The sequence below is a fragment of the Eretmochelys imbricata genome, chromosome 7, assembly GCF_965152235.1.
Source record: "Eretmochelys imbricata isolate rEreImb1 chromosome 7, rEreImb1.hap1, whole genome shotgun sequence".
Taxonomy (NCBI): Eukaryota; Metazoa; Chordata; order Testudines; family Cheloniidae; genus Eretmochelys; species Eretmochelys imbricata.
This window is the reverse complement of record NC_135578.1, coordinates 97,328,218-97,353,178: the sequence shown is the minus strand read 5'-3', so window position 1 is coordinate 97,353,178 and position 24,961 is coordinate 97,328,218. Positions and strand designations below refer to the sequence as shown.

The window sequence follows — 24,961 nt, the reverse complement described above, 5'->3', positions numbered from 1 at the left end:
AAGCTTGACTGCCAAGTTTTGGCTCTAATTCCCAACCATGTTCTGAGGCTGTGTTTTGATTTTTGAGAGAGTGTCCCCTCTGCTCCATTTCCCCAGCTGAGGTGTTCACTGCAGCAGATGCCCCTGTAGGCTTCAGGGAGAGACCTGAGCTGAAAAATGCCAGAGGCAAAAGGAAGAGTCAGCATCCCTTTACCTCCAATCAAGTGTCTTGCTGGGGAGCTTTGGTGGCTGTTTGGGCAGAGAGCAGTTTCCATCACATCCCTGATCTGGGTGGCGTCACCTCCCGCCTCCTTCCCCTGGACAGGAAAGGAGGCAGGCAGAATAGGAAACTGACTTCGGGGCAAACAGCCCTCCCATCTCCAGGAGGGGACAATATCATCCTTGAGCCTCAGGCCACCCAGATGGGGTCTGGAGTGGGTGGGTGAGGTCCGCCTCTTTGAGGGTAAACACTTAATATTTTTGGAGCAATCTCTGAGCCCAGTTTTACTCGCCTCTCGGAAGCCCTTTCTGCTGCTCACCTTCACAGAGTGCAGCATGGCAGATCAATGCAGAAAAGATGCATGTTGCTCATAGAAGTGCTGATTCCAGTGGGGGAAGAGGGAGTGGACACCCCCCCCCCCCCCCCCGGAGATTTTTCCTCCTTGGAGGAGGAAGGCCAGGTGTCTGAATCAGAATTAGGGGATCAAATAACATATAACAGAAAAACAAACAATAGAACCCGGAGAGAATAGACCTTCAGGCAGACTACTGTGAAACTATGCTTAGGAACTCTGCAGCTGCCATAGACAAGCTATATATGTCTCTCCTTGTGCTCCCTGTGGAGATGTAATAGAAGGATGGGGATTTCCTGCCAGACCTAATGACTAGAATGTCAATAGTTACACTGTGAGTTGCCAGTCCTAACTGTTGGGCTGCTGTTTTCAGTTGCCCCTGTGAATTGAGTTACAATATCCAAGTTATTGTTTTCAGCTTCTGCTGTAGGCTGCCATGCCTCACCACCACCACCATCTCATTTCTCTCTCCAACAGCTGGCCACGGAGTGACAGGAGATACAGAAGCCCAGATGTGAAACAACCATCAAGCACTAATGGGCCTCTTGGCCCACTTTTTTTTTTTTTTTTTTTTTTGGTGCCTGTTTTTATAAAGAGATTCTTCAGTGTGCAACAGTCCAAAATCAATCTGGTGATAATTCGGAGGGTAAATGTGGCACTCTTCCCTGGTTGTCATGGTCTTGGTATGTCTAACTGGGGGAGACTTACACCTGAAAGAGTGGCATCTTCACTATACAGGCCCTTCACAGGCAGTCATATCCAGTAAGATATCAGCTTAGACCTTCTCCTTGGGGCATTAAAACTCTCAGGTGGCATTAGACCAAGCCTCACAATGTTTTAGTTTAAATTACAAACTGTCATCTGACAACTTAAATGTGACTGCAATTCACAAGAAATGCTACTGTGGGTGGATGGTATTGTTAGTAAACTCTCTCTCTTAACCTAGAAATCCTATGGCCTAAGGCCTTCTCCCTGAAAAAGACAATGGAATGGAAAGCTGAGTCTATTCAGAGTCGTCATCTTAGAATCCTGCCAATACTGGACATACATAGGGTGACCAGATAGCAAGTGTAAAAAATTGAGACAGGGTGTTTGTGGGGGTAATAGGTGCCTATATAAGAAAAAGGCCCCAAAATCGGGACTGTCCCTATAAAATCGGGACATCTGGTCACCCTAGACATATGGTGGGCTGAAGCAATCCCTGAAGTACAACAGGAGAAAATTACCTATCTGCAAATGATAGCCAGAACAAGTGCAGGGTGCTAAGGCAAGGTCAGTAGCTGCTCTGTTGCCTGTGGGCTGTCTGCATGACTGCAGACTTGCCCTGTTTGGAGTTAAAACACCAACTGGTGCCTGACTCTTTTTAGGTTTGGGAGCAAATGGCGACGTATAGCTTTGGTCAAAATGAAGTCCTAGGATGTTGTCCGGAGGGGTAATCTAGCCCTGGTCTACACTAGGACTTTAGGTCGAATTTAGCAGCATTAAATCGATGTAAACCTGCACCCGTCCACACGATGAAGCCCTTTATTTCGACTTAAAGGGCTCTTAAAATCGATTTCCTTACTCCACCCCTGACAAGTGGATTAGCGCTTAAATCGGCCTTGCCGGCTTGAATTTGGGGTACTGTGGACACAATTCGACGGTATTGGCCTCCGGGAGCTATTCCAGAGTGCTCCATTGTGACCGCTCTGGACAGCACTCTCAACTCAGCTGCACTGGCCAGGTAAACAGGAAAAGAACCGCGAACTTTTGAATCTCATTTCCTGTTTGGCCAGCGTGGCAAGCTGCAGGTGACCATGCAGAGCTCATCAGCAGAGGTGACCATGATGGAGTCCCAGAATCGCAAAAGAGCTCCAGCATGGACCGAACGGGAGGTATGGGATCTGATCGCTGTTTGGGGAGAGGAATCCGTGCTATCAGAACTCCGTTCCAGTTTTCGAAATGCCAAAATCTTTGTCAAAATCTCCCAGGGCATGAAGGACAGAGGCCATAACAGGGACCCGAAGCAGTGCTGCGTGAAACTGAAGGAGCTGAGGCAAGCCTACCAGAAAACCAGAGAGGCGAACAGCCGCTCTGGGTCAGAGCCCCAAACATGCCGCTTCTATGATGAGCTGCATGCCATTTTAGGGGGTTCAGCCACCACTACCCCAGCCATGTTGTTTGACTCCTCCAATGGAGATGGAGGCAATATGGAAGTAGGTTTTGGGGACGAAGAAGATGATAGCTCACAGCAAGCAAGCGGAGAAACCAGTTTTCCCAACAGCCAGGAACTGTTTCTCACTCTGGACCTGGAGCCAGTACCCCCCGAACCCACCCAAGGCTGCCTCCTGGACCCAGCAGGCGGAGAAGGGACCTCTGGTGAGTGTATCTTTTAAAATACTATACATGGTTTAAAAGCAAGCATGTGAAAGGATTACTTTGCCCTGGCATTCGCGGTTCTCCTAGATGTACTCCCAAAGCCTTTGCAAAAGGTTTCTGGGGAGGGCAGCCTTATTGCGTCCTCCATGGTAGGACACTTTACCACTCCAGGCCAGTAACATGTACTCGGGAATCATTGTAGAACAAAGCATTGCAGTGTATGTTTGCTGGCATTCAAACAACATCCGTTCTTTATCTCTCTGTGTTATCCTCAGGAGAGTGAGATATAATTCATGGTCACCTGGTTGAAATAGAGTGCTTTTCTTCAGGGGACACTCAGAGGAGCCCATTCCTGCTGGGCTGTTTGCCTGTGGCTAAACAGAAATGTTCCCCGCTGTTAGCCACAGGGAGGGGGGACGGTTGAGGGGGTAGCCACGCGGTGGGGGGAGGCAAAATCCGACCTTGAAACAAAAGCACATGTGCTATGTATGTAATGTTAACAGCAAGGTTTACCCTGAAAGAGTGTAGCCACTGTTTTATAAAATGTCTTTTTAAATACCGCTGTCCCTTTTTTTTTTTCTCCACCAGCTGCATATGTTTCAATGATCACAGGATCTTCTCCTTCCCAGAGGCTAGTGAAGCTTAGAAAGAAAAAAAAACGCACTCGCGATGACATGTTCTCCGAGCTCATGCTGTTCTCCTACACTGACAGAGCACAGACGAATGCGTGGAGGCAAATGATGTCAGAGTGCAGGAAAGCACAAAATGACCGGGAGGAGAGGTGGCGGGCTGAAGAGAGTAAGTGGCGGGCTGAAGACAGGGCTGAAGCTCAAATGTGGCGGCAGCGTGATGAGAGGAGGCAGGATTCAATGCTGAGGCTGCTGGAGGACCAAACCAGTATGCTCCAGTGTATGGTTGAGCTGCAGCAAAGGCAGCTGGAGCACAGACTGCCACTACAGCCCCTGTGTAACCAACCGCCCTCCTCCCCAAGTTCCATAGCCTCCACACCCAGACACCCAAGAACGCGGTGGGGGGGCCTCCGGCCAACCTGCCACTCCACCACAGAGGATTACCCAAAAAAAAGAAGGCTGTCATTCAATAAATTTTAAAGATGTAAACTTTTAAAGTGCTGTGCTTAAAGTGCTGTGTGGCATTTTCCTTCCCTCCTCCACCACCCCTCCTGGGCTACCTTGGTAGTCATCCCCCTATTTGTGTGATGAATGAATAAAGAATGCATGAATGTGAAGCAACAATGACTTTATTGCCTCTGCAAGCGGTGATTGATGGGAGGAGGGGCGGGTGGTTGGCTTACAGGGAAGTAGAGTGAACCAAGGGGCGGGGGGTTTCATCAAGGAGAAACAAACAGAACTTTCACACCGTAGCCTGGCCAGTCATGAAACTGGTTTTCAAAGCTTCTCTGATGCGTACCGCGCCCTCCTGTGCTCTTCTAACCGCCCTGGTGTCTGGCTGCGCGTAACCAGCAGCCAGGCGATTTGCCTCAACCTCCCACCCCGCCATAAACGTCTCCCCCTTACTCTCACAGATATTGTGGAGCACACAGCAAGCAGTAATAACAGTGGGAATATTGGTTTTGCTGAGGTCTAAGCGAGTCAGTAAACTGCGCCAGCGCGCCTTTAAACGTCCAAATGCACATTCTACCACCATTCTGCACTTGCTCAGCCTGTACTTGAACAGCTCCTGACTACTGTCCAGGCTGCCTGTGTACGGCTTCATGAACCATGGCATTAAGGGGTAGGCTGGGTCCCCAAGGATACATATAGGCATTTCAATGTCCCCAACGGTTATTTTCTGGTCTGGGAACAAAGTCCCTTCCTGCAGCTTTTGAAACAGACCAGAGTTCCTGAAGATGCGAGCGTCATGTACCTTTCCCAGCCATCCCACGTTGATGTTGGTGAAACATCCCTTGTGATCCACCAGAGCTTGCAGCACTATCGAAAAGTACCCCTTGCGGTTTATGTACTCGGTGGCTTGGTGCTCCGGTGCCAAGATAGGGATATGGGTTCCATCTATGGCCCCACCACAGTTAGGGAATCCCATTGCAGCAAAGCCATCCACTATGACCTGCACATTTGCCAGGGTCACTACCCTTGATATCAGCAGATCTTTGATTGCGTTGGCTACTTGCATCACAGCAGCCCCCACAGTAGATTTGCCCACTCCAAATTGATTCCCAACTGACCGGTAGCTGTCTGGCGTTGCAAGCTTCCACAGGGCTATCACCACTCACTTCTCAACTGTGAGGGCTGCTCTCATCTTGGTATTCTTGCACCTCAGGGCAGGGGAAAGCAAGTCACAAAGTTCCATGAAAGTGCCCTTACGCATACAAAAGTTTCGCAGCCACTGGGAATCGTCCCAGACCCGCAACACTGTGCGGTCCCACCAGTCTGTGCTTGTTTCCTGAGCCCAGAATCGGCGTTCCACAGCATGAACCTGCCCCATTAGCACCATGATGCATGCATTGGCAGGGCCCATGCTTTCAGAGAAATCTGTGTCCATGTCCTGATCACTCACGTGACCGCGCTGATGTCGCCTCCTCGCCCGGTATCACTTTGCCAGGTTCTGGTGCTGCATATACTGCTGGATAATGCGTGTGGTGTTCAATGTGCTCCTAATTGCCAAAGTGAGCTGAGCGGCCTCCATGCTTGCCTTGGTATGGCGTCCGCACAGAAAAAGGGCGCGGAATGATTGTCTGCCGTTGCTCTGATGGAGGGAGGGGCGACTGACGACACGGCTTACAGGGTTGGCTTCAGGGAGCTAAAATCAACAAAGGGGGTGTCTTTACATCAAGGAGTATTTCAGGCAGGACTTCACGGAGGGTTCCAATAAGAAATGGTGCACCTAAGTTATTGTTCTTATTGGAACAAGGAGGTTAGCCTGGCCTCTGATTGATACATGGCTAGATTTACCTCGCTGCAGCTTCTCTGTGAGTGACTGCAGTGTGACCTAGAGGAATGAGTCCCCTAGACAGGGGAGTAGGCAAATGAGTACAAAACAAATCTGGTCTATTTCTTGTTTTGATCCACTCCATCTATCTTTTACATCTTTGGCTGGCAGCAGACGGTGCAGAAGGACTGCATGCCATCCACATCTCATGGCTGCTTGGCAGAAGATGGTACAATACGACTGCTAGCAATCCTCATCTCTTGCCTGCCCGGCAGAAGATGGTACAGTACGACTGCTAGCAATCCGTATCGCCTGCCTGCTCACTATAAGACGGTTCAATAGGACTGACTGCAGGACTAAAGAGAATGACCTGGTCAAGTCACTCCAAATTTAGTCCCTGCGCCCATGTCTGCCCAGGCGCTCCCAGCCGACATGGCAAGGAGCACCTCGGACACGACGAGGACGGCTACCAGTCATACTGCACCGTCTGCTGCCAGAAGGCAATGGGTTGCTGCTACTGTGTAGCAAAGCCGTACCGCATCTGCCAGCACCCAGGAGACATAGGGTGACGGTTACCTGAGCGGGCTCCATGCTTGCCGTGGTATGGCGTCTGCACAGGTAACTCAGGAAAAAAGGTGCGAAACGATTGTCTGCCCTTGCTTTCACGGAGGGAGGGAGGGAACGGGGGCCTGACGATATGTACCCAGAACCACCCGCGACAATGTTTTAGCCCCATCAGGCATTGGGATCTCAACCCAGAATTCCAATGGGCAGTGGAGACTGCGGGAACTGTGGGTAGCTATCCACAGTGCAATGCTCCGGAAGACGACTCTAGCCTCGGTACTGTGGAAGCACTCCGCCGAGTTAATGCACTTAATGCACTTAGAGCATTTTCTGTGGGGACACACACACTCGAATATATAAAACCGATTTCTAAAAAACCGACTTCTATAAATTCGACCTTATTCCGTAGTGTAGACATACCCCCAGAGAGTTGAGCAAGAACTACAGAAACAACTTTGTTCCATTTCCAGTCTCAAGCAACCCATGGAAATACAGGACTTGAATGAAAACCTCTACTTAAGATTGGAACAATACAACCTGTTCCCATCTTATTTCTAGCCTCAAACAATTGGGAACTAACTGAGCAGGGTTTCATCCGAAATAAATGAATAAGTTCCTCCAGGAGTCTTATCTTCACATTTCTGTTTTACCGTCCCACAGACAATTCTTCCATTTTGCCTATAGATGGCAGCTTTTAAAATCCTGCTTCCATCATTGCCTTGGGAGCACTTATCCAGTCAAATGATGTCTTCCAGGATCATGACCATATTAATGTTGGCTTTTAGGAAATTTACTTTTATCTCTTCCTGGACAAAACTTTCTGATCAAGGCTCTCTACAGCAAAATCCAAAACAAGCACACTGTGATATGACTTCTGGGGTATCTGAGATTCATAACTGAAACCAACATAAACAGGAACTGCTGCACTTAAGGGAACAGATAAACATGAGGCTAATTAGGGCTGGTCCTCTCCCTCAGCACCCCTGGGACCCAGAAGAGAATCCCCCTCTGGGGGCACTAGGACTCATGCAGCATCCCATGCAAGGTCTTGTGGCTTTGGGGAAAGAAACTGCAGGGAGGAGCCTGACGGAGACTGAAGCTGACAGCAGCTGCAGAAGAACTTAAGTGTGCCCTTGGACACTGATGATGATATCAGAATATTGTCTATGGATTTGACTAGGAATTCTTGCCCCTCTGCTGATCTTATATACACACACATTCTTGAATGAACCAGAGTTGATATGAAACCTATCCAGAAAATCTTGTTGTTCCCTCTGCCTCTCATTTCATCACATCTGGTGCTAGAGATCAAGGTCCCCGTGTATATACTCCACTCCCTTAATTGAGTTCAGAGGATCAGACTTTTTGAAGGGATCCTCCAATTAGTAAACCAGGCAGTGCAATCCTTATGTTAGATGGCAGTTGGGGATAACAGAGGGGCTCATTCAAGTCTTCATTCAATTCAGGGAATAGGTATCCCAAAGAGAGAGAGCATGGCATCCACCAGCTAGAACACAATGATTCACTGAGGTCATGAGAGTCTACCTGTCTGATGAAGTTATCATAAATAAGCTGTGAAGAACTTGATCAGTCAAGCCCCAGAGAGAGAACCAATTTTATCTTCTTAATGGAGCAAAATTACCTAAGGCTAGGTCTACACTACCACTTACGTGGGCATAATTTATGCTGCTCAGGGGCATGAATAAGGTATACAAATAAGAGCTTCTCCCACCGACGTAGCTATCGCCGCTCGGTGAAGGTGCATTAATGAAGGTCATTGAAAAAAATACCAAATAGTGCAGAGCCAAGCACCAGTACCTATGGGACCTCACTGGCAACACACCCGCTCAATGGTGATTCCCCATTTACATTGACATTTTGAAACTTATCAGTTTGCCAGGTTTTAATCCACTTAGTGTGTGCAATATTAATTTTATATTTTGTGTGATACCAAGTCAAATGCCTTATGTCAACACTATTACCTTTATCAATTAAACTTGTAATCTTTATTTAAAAAAAATTATCCAAGTTAATTAGACAGGATCTGTGTTCCATAAACTAGTGTTTTTAAAAGTTTGGGTTGCGACCCAGTACTGGATCGTGGTATTTAAGACACTGGGTCACCTTGCTCAGCACCCAGGGACCCTAGCGGCTCTGGTCAGCACCGCCGCCCAGGATGTTAAAAATCCTGTTGGCGGTGCTGCCCAGCTAAGCCAGGCTACTGCCGACCTGTTCTGACACCGTGCTGCACCCCAGAAGTGGCCAGCAGTGGGTCTGGCTTCTAGGTAGGGGGCCACGTGGCTCTGCGTGCTGCCTCCGCCGTGAGCACTGGCTCTGCACTCCCATTGGCCAGGAACCGTCCAATGGGAGTTGAGGGTGGTGCCTGCAAGCGAGAGCCGCAGAGAGCTGCTTGTGCGCCTCCACCTAGGAGCCAGTCCTGCTGCTGGCCACTTCCGGGGTGCAGCAAGGTCCGCTGTGCCAGGACTGGTGGGAAGCCTGCCTCTGCACCTTGGCTGTGCTGCTGACCGGGAGCTGATGGAGGTAGGTCCATGCCCCAATCCCCTGTCCCAGCCCTGAGCCTGCACCCCCCCAGCCCAGAGCCCTTATCCCCTCCCGCACCCCAATCACCTCATCCCCAGATTGCGAGCATCAACAATTTTTCTTCAACTGCGTCCCCAGAAAAAAAGTTTGAAAACCACTGCAATAAACCCATGTCGATTTGGGTTCCTTACATAACCCTCCTTAATTCTTTGAGTTGCATATCAGCTGCTCCTTTTTCTTGCCCAGGATGTCAGGTGACAGCCTATAATTACCCAGTTCATCCCTTTACCCTTTTTAAAAATTGGAACAACATTAGCTTTCTTCCAGTTGTCTGGAATTTTTCAGTGCTCCAGGATTTATTGAAAATCAGCATTAATGGTCCCGTGAACTCCTCAGTTAACTTGCATCCCAGAGTTTTAAAAGAGCTATCTGGACCTGCTGATTTCAAAATATCTATCTTTTTAATATCCTCCACAGATACTAGTGGAATGGAAAGAGAGTAAAGAATATTCTCAGTCTTTTGTTTTAAATATAGCATTTAATATTCTGAGTTTCTTTTGTGTAACTAGCTGTTCACCAACACTTTAGGAAACTGCAAGTCCTTGCAACCCTTGACTATCTATTTTCCATCACTACTTATAGCTTTTGCTGATTTAAAAGTTTAAAGCTAAATTAATTTTCATTATAACCCTGTATTTGTATGTTCATAGCTTTTTTAAAAAAAAATCTCTTTGGGCTGAAGCTTTTCTTGCTTATACTTAGCACAGACAAGACATTTTTTATTTTTGAAGTTTTGAGGAAAACTCCTTTGGTCACATTTGAGTTCTCAGAGAATGGAAAACATACACTGGGTAAAGATTTTCAGCCACTGCCACCTTGAACTCAATTTGAAACAGTGATTTCTTGAACGGAACATAGTCCTTTTTAAATTATGCTCTTCCTACCTGTCCCATCCTCACCCATGGGCTGGATATAGTATGAACAATTTTTGTCTATTATTTATTGCCTCTGGTACATGTCATAGAATTTCTTAGCACTTCCGTGATCTAAAACGAGATTACAGACAGAATTAGTGTAAATGTAATAATGGTTGGTTATTTATTGCAGGAGTGCCTAAATGCCGTCATAAAGATTAAGGCACTGATGGGCTAAGTATGTACAAATACATAGTAAGTACAGTCTCTGCTCTAAAGAGCATTCAGTCTACATATGGGAAAATAGTGCTTGCAAAGATTACTCTTTTAATTCACTGATGTAGGAGGTGGTATATAGCAAATTATTTACTTGGTGGGAAAGGGAGAAAAATTCCAGCAGCCTCGGTGTTAATGAAGCCCAATTTCATTCACAATGCTACTGACAAACCCATATTTACTGTACACTCATTGCAGCAGATCTGTAGGTAACTCATGCTTGTGTAAGCGGGGGAATGGTCCCGCTATTGTGGGGAACTTTCCTGGCTTCTGCACTACCCCGGTGAAGTGGGCTAGCGAAAGGATCTGAGTCCTCACTCCCACTTCCTTTACCCAGTGGCCTCCCTGCCCTTGATGGTTCCCCTTCCACTCTCCTGTCTGGCAGAGTCCTCGTAACCCCAACAAGGCTGGGCCCAGGATTCCTGGGGGGGCTCGACCCCCAACCCTGCTGTGGTCACCTAGGACAGGGGCTAGGGTGTCCCCACTCCGGGGTACTCTCTCTGCACTGGGCACTTCTCTGACCCACTGACCATTACAAACAAGTTAAAGCAAATGCATGTTATTTAATCACCAATTAATTTTAAAAAGAATAAGGAAAAATGGGAAAGGTTAAAGGAAACTCATCAACCCGCTCTGTGGCAGGGAACATCACAAACTGTGTCTCTGGAATGTCAGGGCAGTTCAGTCTGTTCCTTGTACGTCCCAGGCCGCCTTTTCAGGCCCTGGCTGTGCTGCTGGGATGCTGTGGGTTGGACACTTGCTCTGGTGGTGGCCACACGCTCTCAGACTCTAAGTGGTAGGACCCTTCTTCTCAGTGTCGCCCCCACCCTGTCGGGGTTACGATCCAAGCCTGGCCTGCAGAGCTTCTTGGCTGAGGTGTCTCCCTGTGCTGGGCCTGCTGCCCAGGGTCCCCCTCGCTCTCCCCAGCTGCTCACCGCACCCACCTCCGGACTGCTCCAGCCCCAGCTGCACCACTCAGTCTCTGCACTGCTGCTGCTTCTGCTGCTCTGCCTCCAGCTCTCTGGGCTGCTTCTCTGGCCCCTCTGGCTCTGGTTGCTGCAACTCTGCTCCCAGGAGAGGTCTGCTCTGCCGGCTGCTTCTGTGACTCTGCTCCCAGCACTGACCTGCTTCCTGGGCTGCTTTTCTGGCCCCTCTGGCTCTTGGTTGCTGCAGCTCTGCTCCCAGGGCAAGTCTGCTCTCTCTGGGCTGTGCCCCCGGCTTTGGGGCTGCAGCTCTGTTCCCAGGACAGGGTCTGCTTTCTCTGGGCTGCTTTTCTGGTCCCTTGGATCTGGCACACCCCTGCTCCCCAGCTTAGCTTGGGCCCCTGCTTTCTCCTTAGCTCGGCCCCACTCTGTCTGACCCAGGCAAATCCAGCTCACACAGAGGATGGGACCTCCCTGGCCTCCTGAATCCCTGATTAGCCTGCTTGCCCTGTCATTCAGGCTGACCTGGAGCATTGGCCTCTCCCCATTGTTCCTGGGGGCTGTCAGTCTCAGGGCCTTGATTCCCCATTGACCCTTTCTCCTTTAGTTTAGTACTGGGAGCTAGCAACTAAAACACCCCCACTGAATGTTAGTAAGGAGGCAACAGTCCCCTTACACTTGGGAGCATCCAGCTGCACAAGCTCATGGAGACCATTTTTGTTGTCTATTACATAGTGTCTAAATAAACAAGAACATATTATGACTTCAGTGAGACTACTCAATGTGAGTAACTGCTCATTCAGTAGAGGGTTCACAATCGGGCCCTAAGTAAATGCAACGAAAACAAAATAGTGGTTACCATTGTGTTCCATTTTCCAGGTGGACTGCTTTTGGTACTGTAGATTTCCATTATTTGCCAGTCACATGTTATTTACCGTGATAGGAATAGTATGAAACAGAAATTCAGTGAAATTTGGATGTGAAGGCTGATTATAGGAAGCCAGTTTTCAGAGCCGCTAGATAGAAGGATATCTCCCAATCCTTTACAGCAGTCTCAATATGTCCTTCATGGATGTTCCTTATCATTGTCACTATCTTACTAACTTGTCAGTAAAATAAGTAATTCAGTGTCACGATAGCTCTATCGGTAAACTGGCAACTGCAGTACAGGACTCTCCAAAATAATCCCCCCCATTTCAATGGCAAGGGCTGTTGATTGGACAAGCAGCAGTGAGACAGGGTCTGGAAGGGAGAGGAGCAGCAAGAATATGTGCTTGGTGAAGTAGAAGCTGGGTCCCTCCTCCTGCTGGGCTCCTTCACCATCCTTTGACCAGGCTGGGGGAAGTGGGTGGGTTGATTTGGCTTTCACACGCTGGCCCTCCCCCAGGTCTATTTAAACTTGTCCTAGGCTTTTCAAAGGCTTGTTGCTTCTTAGCTGTCCCTCCCACCCACCCACCCACCGCTTCTTTTTAGTATAAGAGCTGTTTTGTTGGGTTTTATTTTTATTATTATTTTTGGATGTCACAAGTCTGACCGATAGCCTGTTTCGTACCAGGAAGGATATTTTCCTGTCTGACCAAGTTGGCCGCAGCCCTTTGTTTTTGTTCTGTTTTCTGCCTTCCTGGACGCATTATTGAGGCACAATTAGGTTAAAAGGCCTATGGCTTGAAAGTTTAGAATTAGAAAGGTAAGACTGTTTAACTCATCACAGCTTGTGGCTGGTGTCCAGTGTAGTGAAAGATTGAAAGGGCCAGTTCCCAGAGGCAAAAGAAATTGGGGGATTTGGTGTTGGACCTTGTGCCATTAGCAGAAGGGGAGACTTGAAGTCTTAGAGTGGGGTCCCTCCTTGGTATCCTCTAACTCCTCCGTCCCCTGCCCTGAGAGGGGTTAGCAAGAGGATTCAGAAGTTAGCTGAGTCCTAGGTACAGGCTAAGGAGGGTCTACCGCAAGTTATTGGTTATATGGTGAGAACCCTGTAACCCTACACTGGACCCAGTTAAATGCCTGAAATCTGAGAGTGCAGGGTGGGCCCATTATGCTCCTCACCACTGTTAAATTATAGTTGTGGCCTGTCACTTAAATCTATCCCTATGTCTGTTGGTCAGGACATGCAGGTGAATGAACAAATAGCAGCAACAGCAGCTCAGAACTGTCAAACAAAGCTTTTAATCTCACTATTCTTCTTAGTCTTCACTTATTTTTTAATTTAATTTGTTTTTTTTTAAAGCGATGTCCGTTTTGCTTGCTTTGAAGTTTTATGTGATGAGAAATGCTTCTTGCCATCTGCAAACTATGAATGATATTTTTAATGGATGAAAATTTTTAAAGAGGCTGGAGCCTGTAAGCTAAGTTCCTGTCTATTTTATATTTTAAAAGTATGTTTCTATCAAGTGCTCTGAGAAGTGACTATTTCTGATAGTGACCATATGACTAGGGTCCTACCAAATTCATGGTCCATTTTGGGCAATTTCATGGTCATAGGATTTTTAAAATAGTTAATTTCATGGTTTCAGATAAAAAGAAAAAGAGTACTTGTGGCACCTTAGAGACTAACCAATTTATAATAAATTGGTTAATCTCTAAGGTGCCACAAGTACTCCTTTTCTTTTTGCGAATACAGACTAACACGGCTGTTACTCTGAAACCATGGTTTCAGATGTTTACATCTGAAATTCCGTGGTGTTCTAACCCTGGAGGTCCCCACCAAAAAGGGGTTGTGTGGAATTGCAAAGCTATTGTAGGAGGATCACAAGGTATGGGGCAGTGTAATGGCTCTGTGGGGGCCCTCCTACTCCAGGTCCTCAGGAGGCCACCCTGCCTCACTACATCACTGATACGTCTGCTGCTAAGGGGAACAAAGCGGTCTCCGCTTTCGGCTGGGGTCCAGGCCTGTGCTCAGGCTGGGTGGGAAACAGTCAATTGGTCCCAGCCTGGATCAAGGCAGGGCAACAAAGAGTCAGAAGCTCAGGCTTCAGGTGCTAGTTCTGGCCTGGGGAAGGGGAGACTGCTACCCCCAAATTGGGGAGACAGGCCCGCCCACTCCACTGCGTCCTGGCCCAGGCCTTAGCAGTGACAAAGCGCTTTGTCACTGGGTCAGTGGGGATCCACGCCGCAACATGCTGAGTTGCCCTCTGTCAACTTTGTGGCCAGTCAGGGGTGCGCTACCGCTGGGCTACTTCCACACTCCCCTTCTTGGTGTACCTGTTGCTCACGGTCCTGGAACCTGCCATCAACCTCGACCCCTCCTTACAGCAAGTCTTGGGGGGTTTGGTCCATCGGTAGTCCGGGCCAGTCGTCTTCTCCCTCTGGGGTCAGGTCCGCCTGGTCTGGGTAGTCCAGGCCAGTTGTCTGCTTCCTCCAGGTCAGAATCAGCTAGCGGCGCCGATGGCCCAGGCCAGTCCTCTGCTCCCTCCGCCCCCTCCGCCCCTTCCCAGCTCAGGAGGCATCTGGTCTCTCTGGTGGATGCCTCCCTACTGAGCTTTCTGGGACGCCTTTTATACTTCCTGCCCCTCCCACCCACTTCATGGGGGGAGGGCCAACTAGGCCCTGGTTCTGCCCACCAGGGCTCAGTGCGATGGCCCTCCTACTCTGGGTCCTCAGAGGCCACCCCACCTCACTACAGGAGGTCATCACTTTTGAGGGGGGCAGGACAGGCCTTATGGGTGGGCGACCGCCCGAGACTCTATGCTCAGGGAGGTGCTGTGGTCCATCCTCCCCATCCCCTCCCCTGTACTCAGCCCAAGGCCCATTTAACCCACAAGTGCTGGGCTGCACTGCCCTTAGAGCTGGGCTCCCAACCAGCAGCCTCGGAGCTTCCTACAGCCCAGGGAGGTTCCCGGTGTTGGGTCTGATCTCCCCTGTGCTGCTAGGGGCGCCCTGCTTTGTGCCAGGCTCCAGATGCTAGTCCTGGCCAGGCTAGGGAGGGTAGAACTTCCTCTTTCCCTTCAGGGACCACTCCTGAGGTTGGGTCAGACCTACCTCTGGATATAGATATATCTAAATTTGTATACAATGTATGCCACAAATACTCCTTTTCTTCATGTGAGAATAAAATTTTCTAAATTCCCCTTTCAGCTGACTTGTTTTGGTAATAGACTTTCTTTCTCTAGTTAACTTGATCACTTCTGAAATGCTAAGTGGTTGGTAATTTCGCTACTGAAGCAGTACTCTAGTCCTCGAGTAGTTCCAGAAGTAAAGTCCCCTTTTTTTTTTCTTTCTTTCTTCTTTCTTTCTTTCTCTTTCTAAAGAAAGCCTATTAACCTATTTTGTACAAGGTAAAATGAGCAGTAAAATTAAGGATACATTTTACCTCTAATTTATGAAGAACCTTATTTTTGTTTTTAATTTGACTGCTCTAGGATGCCACTTAATGCACGCATGTTTGAGAGATTTTGGCTCCTAAGGATTATGATTTGGCATGCTGAATTTTTGTGAATGCTCTCCTTTTTATTATTATTTTTTTGGTCAGTTTTCCTAGGTGAGTGGCTCTGAAGACTACAAACTTTATATGAGTAGCCTTATTAAAGCCAGTGGGGTTTCTCATGTGAGTAACAGGAATATGATTTGCCTCAAATACAAACAGTGAAATTATTCTCTGCATCTGTTCAGGGTGCAGCTTTCAAGAATAAATATTTGGAGTGGGGCTGGAGGAAAAAAAATGTGTTTGATTTAGTTTGAAATGGGGAAGCTACAAATGCAGAACAAGTATAACTAAATTTAAGTTTTAGTAATTTGAATTAATTCTTGTACAGAAAAGTTTAAGAAGTTACATCTGAAATTCTTAATTGTTCTATCATACAGCTCTGTAAAGGAGCTCAAAATATTTTGGAATAGGTCAGAATATCATTTTAGTACTTTTGTCCTTATCTATTCCTGTAGAATTTTGAGATTTTAAAACGTTGCATTTCTAGATATTATTGTGGTTGTTACTACATTGGTTCATATTTAGCATGTTTTATTATTGTATTTCAGAATAGGTAAACAGAACTGAAAAATAATTCTGAGATGTGAATTGCTCCATTCACCTTAGTGGTGTATTGATTCTGAAACCTAACGATAAAATTTTAAAAGTCAACATTTCAAAATTTTGTTACTGCAGATAATTTTAGCAGAAAGATTGAAGCATGCTTTATGCATTGTGGCTGGATACTGTGGAGGTTAGAAGGAGAGAAGATATTAGATTGTATAGGGCAGGGATATTCAGCCTTTCCAGACTACTGTATCCCTTTCAGGAGGCTGATTGTCTTGCGTACCCCCAAGTTTCATTTCACTTAAAAACAACTTGCTTACAAAATCAGACCTAAAAATACAAAAGTGTCACAGCACACTATTACTGGAAAAATTACTTACTTTCTCACTTTTTCCATATAATTATAAAATCAACTGGAATATAAATATTGTACTTACATTTCAGTGTATAGAGTATAAACAAGTCATTGTCTGTATGACATTTTAGTTGGTACTGACTTCGCTAGTGCCTTTTATGTAGCCTGCTATAAAACTAGGCTATTACCTAGATGAGTTGATGTACACAGAGGCCTTCCAGAGGGTACCTCCAGAGGTACGTGCATAGGCAGTGAGTTATATGGGCCTGTGGTGCCTGTGCTCCACCAATATTCAGGAACGTGGGCCCAGCTCCACCAATGTTTGGGCTTATATTTAATCAGAGCCTTCCCATCCATAGGACAGACCTGGGCAACCGCTCCGGGCCCCGTGCTTTGGGGGGCCCCGTGCTTCAGGGGGATGTGGGGTCCAGGACAGCCTGGGGAGGTTAGCGGGGGGCCTGGCAAGCGACCCAGCCCCAGTCTGCCCTGCCTCTTTCTGCCCCCACTCCACCCCTTCCCCCAAGCCCCTGCCTCTTTCTGGCTTCCACCCCCTCCCCCGAGTCACGCCGGGAGTCGGGGGGCAGGCTGGGGCCTGGTCGCTTGCTGCTGCCAACGCCAGGTCCCCCGCTAACCCGCCAGGCTGCCCTGGACCCTGCGTCCCTCTGAAGCGTGGGGGCCCCCCAAAATGCAGGGTCCGGAGTGGTTGCCCCAGTCCATCCTCTGGACGGAACGGCTCTGCTTGGACCCGTTCCGGGCACCACCAAAAATTATACTAACCTGGCGCCCAGGGGTACGCATACGCAGGTTGAGAACCACTGGTTTAGGTACTTCTCTAAAGGCTAGTGTAAAATTGTTCTCATATTCCTCAGGGCTTACAGTGATGTATTTTTAAAGTTTCCAAATTATGAAACTTCTAGTTTTCATTGGGAGAGGGTTCCACAGTCCAATAGCTCTCACCAATGGAAGCTTTTCTTATTTCCTATCTCCCCACCTCCTTGGTCTAAATCTTCATTTACTTGCTTTCATTCTGTTGTTCTCTGATACACTCAGGGTTCAAAGTGAGACCCGAGGAGTGGAGACAAAGGAAAAGGGGAGTAATGATCATCATTGGAGGAAAGGAAGTGGGTGATGCATCAAAAAAAGTTACATGAGTTCTTTCTCTTCTGTATGAGGGTGACCTATAAAGGTGATAAAGGAAAATATCTACATATATTTATCATGTTAAATGGGTGGTTGGCTTAAACAGAGTAAAGCCCCAGTGAAATTTAGTGTAAGTTTCCATATGGAAACTATGCTGAACATAATCAAAAGCAGATATGCTGGTATTAATGCTTATGCTTAGCAAATCCTTGAAGATCTTGCAAAGACCAGTATTCTTAAGGGAGATATTAAAATCTTTTCAATATAACTCTTGAAAGTGCATTGGTTACTTGAAAAGTGGACTATAAAATAGACACCGGACAATTAGATATAAAAGACCAAATTGTGTGCTCTTTTACACCAGTGTAGCGCCATTGAATTCAGTATCATGACTCTTGATTTACACCAGCATAAATGATTGGCATCAGAACCAAACTAAATTTCCCCTTCCTCTGATTTTTGTGGCCCTGTAATAATGTGCATGCCATGCTTTTGCTCCTCTTCATGCCACACAGTGAGGAGTAGCATACAGACTAATTATTAAATGACTGCACATTCCCCTCTTTTGTTACTAAATCATGTTTGCAACCTTGAACCGAAGAACTAGTGTATTCAAATACATTGCCAATAACTAACTTGGTTGCAAATTTTTTAACACTTATGGAAGTTGCTCTGATAAGGTTGTAAGTAGAATAAGAAAGTGCATCCATTGCTTTGACTGAAGATCCATGTCGGGAATCTCTGATTCTGAATTTCTTCTAAAATCAAGGATGTTAGTAGGCATCTAAGGAAGATGCTTATATTGCCTGAAACCACTGGGGCAGGCTTCAAGCTTAGAGGTTACACCTTCAGTGAAGGTTTGGAAAACAAGGCTCTATATAGATATTTAGCGTTAGGCCTGCATACCATGCTTATGAGGCTTAGGCCTTGGATAGTGTTTTGGATATGCAGAAAGTTAATTTTGTTAGAACAAATTACCATTCTCCTTTTGTATAGACTGAAAATGAATCAACGCTCACCCTGGGACCCTTACTCTCCCCAATAAAACATAGCTTGTAAGTATTTGTTCCTAAATATGAAGAACAGCCTTATACTGTAACTTCTTTCTTTTTCTGAGTGTTATATGTAAATATTGACAAAAGTTATCTAACTACATATGGAGGGTGTAGCTAGACAAGAGGTTTGTAGACAGTGAGGCCAAGGTTTTCAAAAGCAGGATCCTAGAGTTAGGGTTGTAAATCTATATTTAGGCACCCAATTAAGTTGCTTGATTTTCAAAAACATGCTGAGTTCCCAACAAAATCAGTGAAAATTTCTGTGCGATCAGGAACTCTGAAAACCATTTCACTTATTCAGGTGCTTAAATATAGAAATAGGAGCATGGCTTTAGGCTCCTGTTTTTCAGAATCTTGGTCTGATAATGACAAGTGTACTACGTTTGCATCCAAATAGTCAGGTTCTTCTTACTCCAAATTTGTACTTGCGTTATGCCATTGGCTATGGTGGATTTACTTGTGATTTACATTAGCGTGACTGAGATCAGAATCTTATTTGATTTATACTTTCTTTCATATTGAGAATGACCACTATGAGAAATGTAAGGTTATTTTAAGTTCTTAGAGAGGCACCAATATCTGAGCGAAGAGACTCAGGAAAAAATTCTGTTCAATAAGCTTTAGAAAGAGATCTTTTGTATATTGTAGGGCATTTCGGTTCCATGTGTGAGTACTGCAGAATGTAAATTTTAAAAATAATTTTAAGATCTTGGCCATGAGTGTATATTTTTAAGAGATCAGTGATTTTTTTTTTGTGTGCCTTAGTTATTTGGGTGTCCATTTAAGACACCTTAAAGAGATTTTTCAAAGAAATGTTGAGACTTCCACCTTCTGAAAATCAGGCCCCTTTAAATACATGTGAAACTGGGAAGCAAAATATTGCCAGTGTTTGTTAGAGTCTAGTCCTATTACTTGTAAAGTAGAACGAATGTGAAACTGAACAGTGGTTGTGTTTTTAAGTGGGGAAAAATATCCTCTCCATATAGAATATGTAGTCCTGATGTTCTTAGCTTTTTCAGGACTTCAAGAGAACTATAGAACCTCTTTCTATTCTGGGAAGTGATAGCTTGAATATTTTGTCCGATGTCCTCTCTCTCTAATACTGAAGTCTTTAAACTGATGTTGCTGAAGAGGATATGTAGTCTGTTAGGGAGGCAGTGTAACCTGTAGTAGATCATGATTATATTCTATTGCATAGTGTTTCACTTTTTGAAGTGAGTTTTTGTGATTTACCGTAGATAAAGAAAAATGTTTAGAGTATACTAAGCTTTCCAATTTGAGAAACTGCGTTAAAATTCTTGCTTTATTGTGGTTGCTATTACCTTTATAGGACCTGCCTGATCCAAAGCCCCTTGAAGCCAGTGGGTTTCTTTCCATTGGCTTTAGTGAGCTTTGGATCAGCTTATACAAGGAGACAAGGTCCTCTGTTCTCAGAGCTTAGAGCCTAACCAGTGATGTCCATTCTGTGGTTTGGGGGAAGTGGAGAGGGCAACACTTGGTAGAGCCACGCAGTCGGCTTTCAAAGCCTTAGTTTTCAGTAGAATATTTATTATAAATTGATAATATATGTGGTATGACTATGGTAATGAGTAGCCTGTTCTGTTACTCGGTGATCTCTTTAATAAAATGTCTAACCCACCCAAACAACATTAGACCTAATGTCTAACCCTTGCTTTTGAGGAGAGGCCTGTGGATTCTGAATAAGAAATTTGATAGTTTTTTATTGTTAAATTTGTGTTGCCTGCTGTCCCCCCCCCCCTTGCAATTCTGATGCAGTGTTTGCAATTTCCTATAAGGAGATGGAGGTTTTCTAAGTATGACACCACCCAGGTGGCCCCTTAACGGGGGGTGGGGGTGTGTGTGTGGGGGGGGCTGGAGAGGGGTTGCGTGGCCTTTTTGTGCAGTGATACTTTCTCTGTATCTATTCATAGTCCAGACAGCCTCTCATTGTAAATATCTTATTATTTACTAGATATATTTTTCCATATCAATCTTTCTGCTGCTATTTCTGTATCAGAAAAGCAAACACATTATAATGAAAATCTGCACAGGTTTAGTAAAATAGGACAGCTATTTCTCTTTCAAAGATAGGCCAAAAGAGTCTTTCATTTAAGCTTTGAATGACTAGTTTTAAAGATCAATCCTATTACACTCATAAATCCCTGACATTAGGGAACATCTATTTTGAGAGGAATATAATCTCTTGTGCTCTTCTCACTGAATTTGCTGGCATCTTGAAAAATAAAAGCATTAATTAATGCTGGAGAATTAATCTGATGATTGTAGTTTGGGAAATGAAACTGGTTTATGAAATATTTGATATGCATCTCTGGATAATGTCTTTGTTGACTAACAGACAATTTTTAAGGTAGGTACAACCATTTAGAACAATATATTTTGGAAAAGAATTGAGGATGAGACCTGTTTAAAGCGATGGAAATATTTCTCAACTATGTTGCTAAATGCTCTATTTCTTGGAAAACCTATTTGCTTTGTTTAGCTATATCTTGTGGAACTTGGCATTCTCCTTTTACTAAAAATTACCATTCCCATAGATAAGTAAGGCAGCTATCCCAAGACAGCATCTTTCCTTCCTCAGAAAAGTTATTCTTTTTTATTTTGCTGTAGATTGAACTGCATCTTAGAACCTTTGGCCCAGACTACACTACCATTAAATAGTTGTATATAGCCAAGTAGTGGCTATCAAATAATTATCCGTAGCTTTACATCAGGCTTATGTAAATTTCTCCCTGAGGATCTGGCTGTAACTTAAAGGGTGTGTGATTTACAGAAGAGCTTGTACCACTCCTTGCATAAATGATCTTAGTTAAATAAAAATGTGCCTTATTAAAGGGCAGAGTCACTATAAATTCCGTTGTGCGTGATCAAAGCAAATTGGAAACTTTAATGCTGCTTTTATTTGCTAGTTCATGTGAAAGTTAACTTTTGCCACTGAACAGTTTCAAAGTCTTTTTCCCATATGAAATCTTCTCTTCTGTGGGTGTTTGGTATTTACTAAAAAGAGAGGAAAGGGTTGCAGGTAGTGGTTAAAAAAATTGCTGCTTTTATAGAGCGCTCTTGTAGCTCTCTTTCCTTCCGCTCTTTCTCTCCCCCTCCCCCTTTTTTCCTCCACTCAGTAAAATGGGTAATTTCAGGTGTAGAATATATTTTTAGCATCAGATTTCCACACTTCGGGGGGATATTGTTTTGGAGGGAGAAGAGAATGAGTTAAAGGGGGATTCATTTGAGACCTGTGTCTAGATGAATGTTTAAGAGGAATCATACTTGGGGAAAGAACATGTCTTCTGTTGTAAGTATCCCCCGTTCCCCAGTCACAACTTTTAATCCTCTTCTTAGAGTTGAAAGTATCACAACTACATATACCATTTTCAGTACATTGTGACTTACTTAACAGGCTTCAAACAGGTAGGAGTGAGGGGATTCACAAACTTTTTCATAGTATAGACCACATCTTAATAGATTATCTCAAAGATCACCTTGTCACCTATTCATAATTATGGCAATTGATAACATCTCTGTGGCAACAACAGTCCCTTGCATAGCAAAGTAACTTTAAGAAAGTAAAGTTTTTTTAGCTTTCCTTAATGTTCTGTGGCAGCTGGAGAGGTAGAGGAACCCAGCATGATGTGATTGTCTAGCAATCTTTCCATGAACTTTCAGAAGCTGTTGGCTGTGCCATCTTGAGAATTACTGTACTACTGTCTTTATTTTTCCCTTCCTTTTACTATTAAAATATATTTTACACCTTTGAGTACCAATGCATTAGATCTCAAACTGTGGTCTGTGGAGCTGCTATCAAAATGATGCTGCCTCCCTTGGGTTCCTGATATCTGTAGCTCTTTCCAATTACTGTGCCCATCGTCATTGCTATCAGTGGAACCGTAGCATTGTTTATATAACAATGGGAGATTCCCAAAATAGTAGAGTGTAGATGAGCCCTAACTAGCAGGACTTAACTAACGTTTGACATATTAAGACCTACTCCCCCTCTATGTAGGTGGTATGTCTGAGACAGGGCACAATACGTATTGCCAGCTGATGCAGTGGTCCCTGTGGGTTTGCTGCAACTCATATAGATTAGAGCAGTCTGTAAGTGATTATAAATAATGCCTGAGATCACCTCGGTGTGATGTCCTGGATCTTGAACCCAGGCCTGGGAGTCCCCAGACACTTGCCACATCCTGGTCTCCACCCAATGGCTACTGAACCTGGGTGGGCTGAAAAGCTACTAGGATTATAGCCCTAACCAAGGCACTGTCCATGGGAGCTCTGACTGGAGGATCGCCTGGCTCTACAGGTTTGGTCTAACTACATTATTTTAAGCCAGGAGGAGGAACAGGAAGTTTGTATGAGCAACAAGGTGGTTTCCTGTTGTGACTGCATTGGACCCTGCTTGTGCCTGCCTCCTATATCTAGCCCTGTTCCTGGTTCCTGTTCCCTCATGCTTGATCCTTGTCTATCCTCCTGCCTCCAATCCTCAGTGACCAGTCCTGACTCTGACCCCGGTCTCTGACTTCTGACCCTGACTCTGGCTTGACCCTTGGCTCTGGCATTTGGCATCTGACCTCAGCTCTGACCCTCAGCTTTGATTCTTGGTTCTGCCTCTGGCATGACCCCAGCTCGGGTAACTGGCAATTGGCTCTGGTGCTGACCCTTGGCTTCGGTCCTCAACCTGTGCACATGCTCCACCCGCTAGACCTGACTGCCTACATCCTGGTCCATAACGCTGGGTTCCCAGCTTGACTAGAATTGGGGGAGCAGAAAAGTGGCGTATAGCAGCCTTTCCCTTTTGCGTTTTTCAATTGCACTGAGTTTGGACTTGGCACAGCTCAAAATCTCTCCCTGAGTTCAAAGTTCCTAGTTCCTTGCCAGTCATTGCAAGCTTGTCTCTCTCACCAACAGAAGTTGGTCCAATAAAAGATATTGCCACACCTTGTCTCTCGTGATACCAAATGCAGTTTAAGAGCAGCTCCCTGCCCTATGTGTTAGTGATGTCATCAACTACTGCATAAGAAAGGTCACTGAGTACCTGATCTCTGCTCTTAACAGCTAAAAGGAAAGGGGGGGAAAAAAAAAAGAAATTGGAGGGGAAAGGGGGCAAGGAACAGCTTAGTTTTTTAGGGAAGAAGAAAAAATCTTTTAAAGATCCTGGGGGCTGCCAAAGAGTTTTATTCAAATTCTGGTGAATTTGATGTTTTCTCTTGCCCTTTCTTTAAGAAGGACATAAATTAAGATGTACTGGAATGTACTCCCACATTTTTGGCAGCACACTGATCTCCAGTTTACCAGGAGCGTTGTCTCTGTACATGTAGTAAGTAACATCAAACTGATTAAGAGATGCCTGTGGTACTAGGCATAACAGAACAAGTGAAAGAATGTGAGTTGTAGCTTAATGGTCTTGCTTTTGTTAGTATCCTGGCTATCATGTTATAGTGCACAAATATTGAATTGTATGGGGTTTTTAAAAAGCCAGAAAAGACCCTCCCAACAAGTGAAAGTTTTTCCAGCTGCTGTGATAAAAACTTTGCAGTAGTTTAGTTCTCCTAGTTTGGGTCACATTACCAATTGATGATGCATAGTTCTGTGTTCAGTGTTTTAAAAAGATAAAACTATTTGTCAATAATCACTCTGTTTTCTTAAATGGAAAAAATACTTTGTGCTGGTGATTTGGTTTTATTTGTATATTGTTGTAGTGAAGATTGCTGTAAAGAACTTAAACACAACAGCTAACATTATATACAGCAACCACAAATTAAATCCAACCCCCAGTTTTATGGGAAACCAGTAAATATGATGATGATGATGAAACACTATTGTGATTTAATTCTTTTATATTTTGCGTTCCATTTGAAGAGTTCTTTTGAAGTGCACAGGTTCTTAGGATGTCAGACTACTTGCTTTTTTAGCTACTGTATTAAGTTTATACGTAGGAGTGGCAGAAAACACTTACGCATAAGTCAATGCACTTTGTGTTGACATCACAAGAATGGTTCTCATCTGTGAACAAAATACAGTAGAGGAGAATATATTTTTAATCTTCAACTAGAATTCTAAATATGATAACTATCAAATTGATATTGCCCCTGAAATTTTATGCTTATCTTTTGCTCTTATCAAAGCTCAGTGAGCTACAGTTTTTATATACAAAAACATAAATAAAACATACCTAAATGGAATCTGTGACAACAGTGATCCAGTAAAGTTCCAAGACCAAATTTGGAAACCCCTATTCTACCAAAACTCTACATGGCAGAAAGCCTTTTTTGTAGCATTGATAGCAATAATAGTAAGAAAGGGCTGATAATGTCTTAGTTAAAATGTTATTTTGCTACTGTATTTCACCTTTTGATGTACAATTTTGTGTGGATTGAGTCTGATGGAATTTGTCCT

General features: G+C 45.0%; 2 protein-coding genes across 6 annotated transcripts in view; both read left to right on the top strand.

Moving 5' to 3' along the window:
- INPP5A (inositol polyphosphate-5-phosphatase A) overlaps positions 1 to 24,961 on the top strand; it is a 429,418-nt gene that overhangs the window by 26,246 nt on the left and 378,211 nt on the right. The gene's annotated exons all lie outside the window — the stretch shown is intronic.
- On the top strand, positions 2,288 to 4,108 carry LOC144268102 (uncharacterized). Its single transcript, XM_077822701.1, has 2 exons — positions 2,288 to 2,909; positions 3,498 to 4,108. Exons 1-2 carry the CDS (start codon positions 2,348 to 2,350, stop codon positions 4,016 to 4,018), a joined length of 1,083 nt encoding a protein of 360 aa, XP_077678827.1. The 5' UTR covers positions 2,288 to 2,347; the 3' UTR covers positions 4,019 to 4,108.

Coding starts and splice junctions, on each gene's coding strand:
- LOC144268102 (XM_077822701.1), top strand. CDS start 2,348: ATGCAGAGCTCATCAGCAGAGGTGACCATGATGGAGTCCCAGAATCGC. Junction 2,910..3,497: donor AGGCGGAGAAGGGACCTCTG/GTGAGTGTATCT, acceptor TTTCTCCACCAG/CTGCATATGTTTCAATGATC.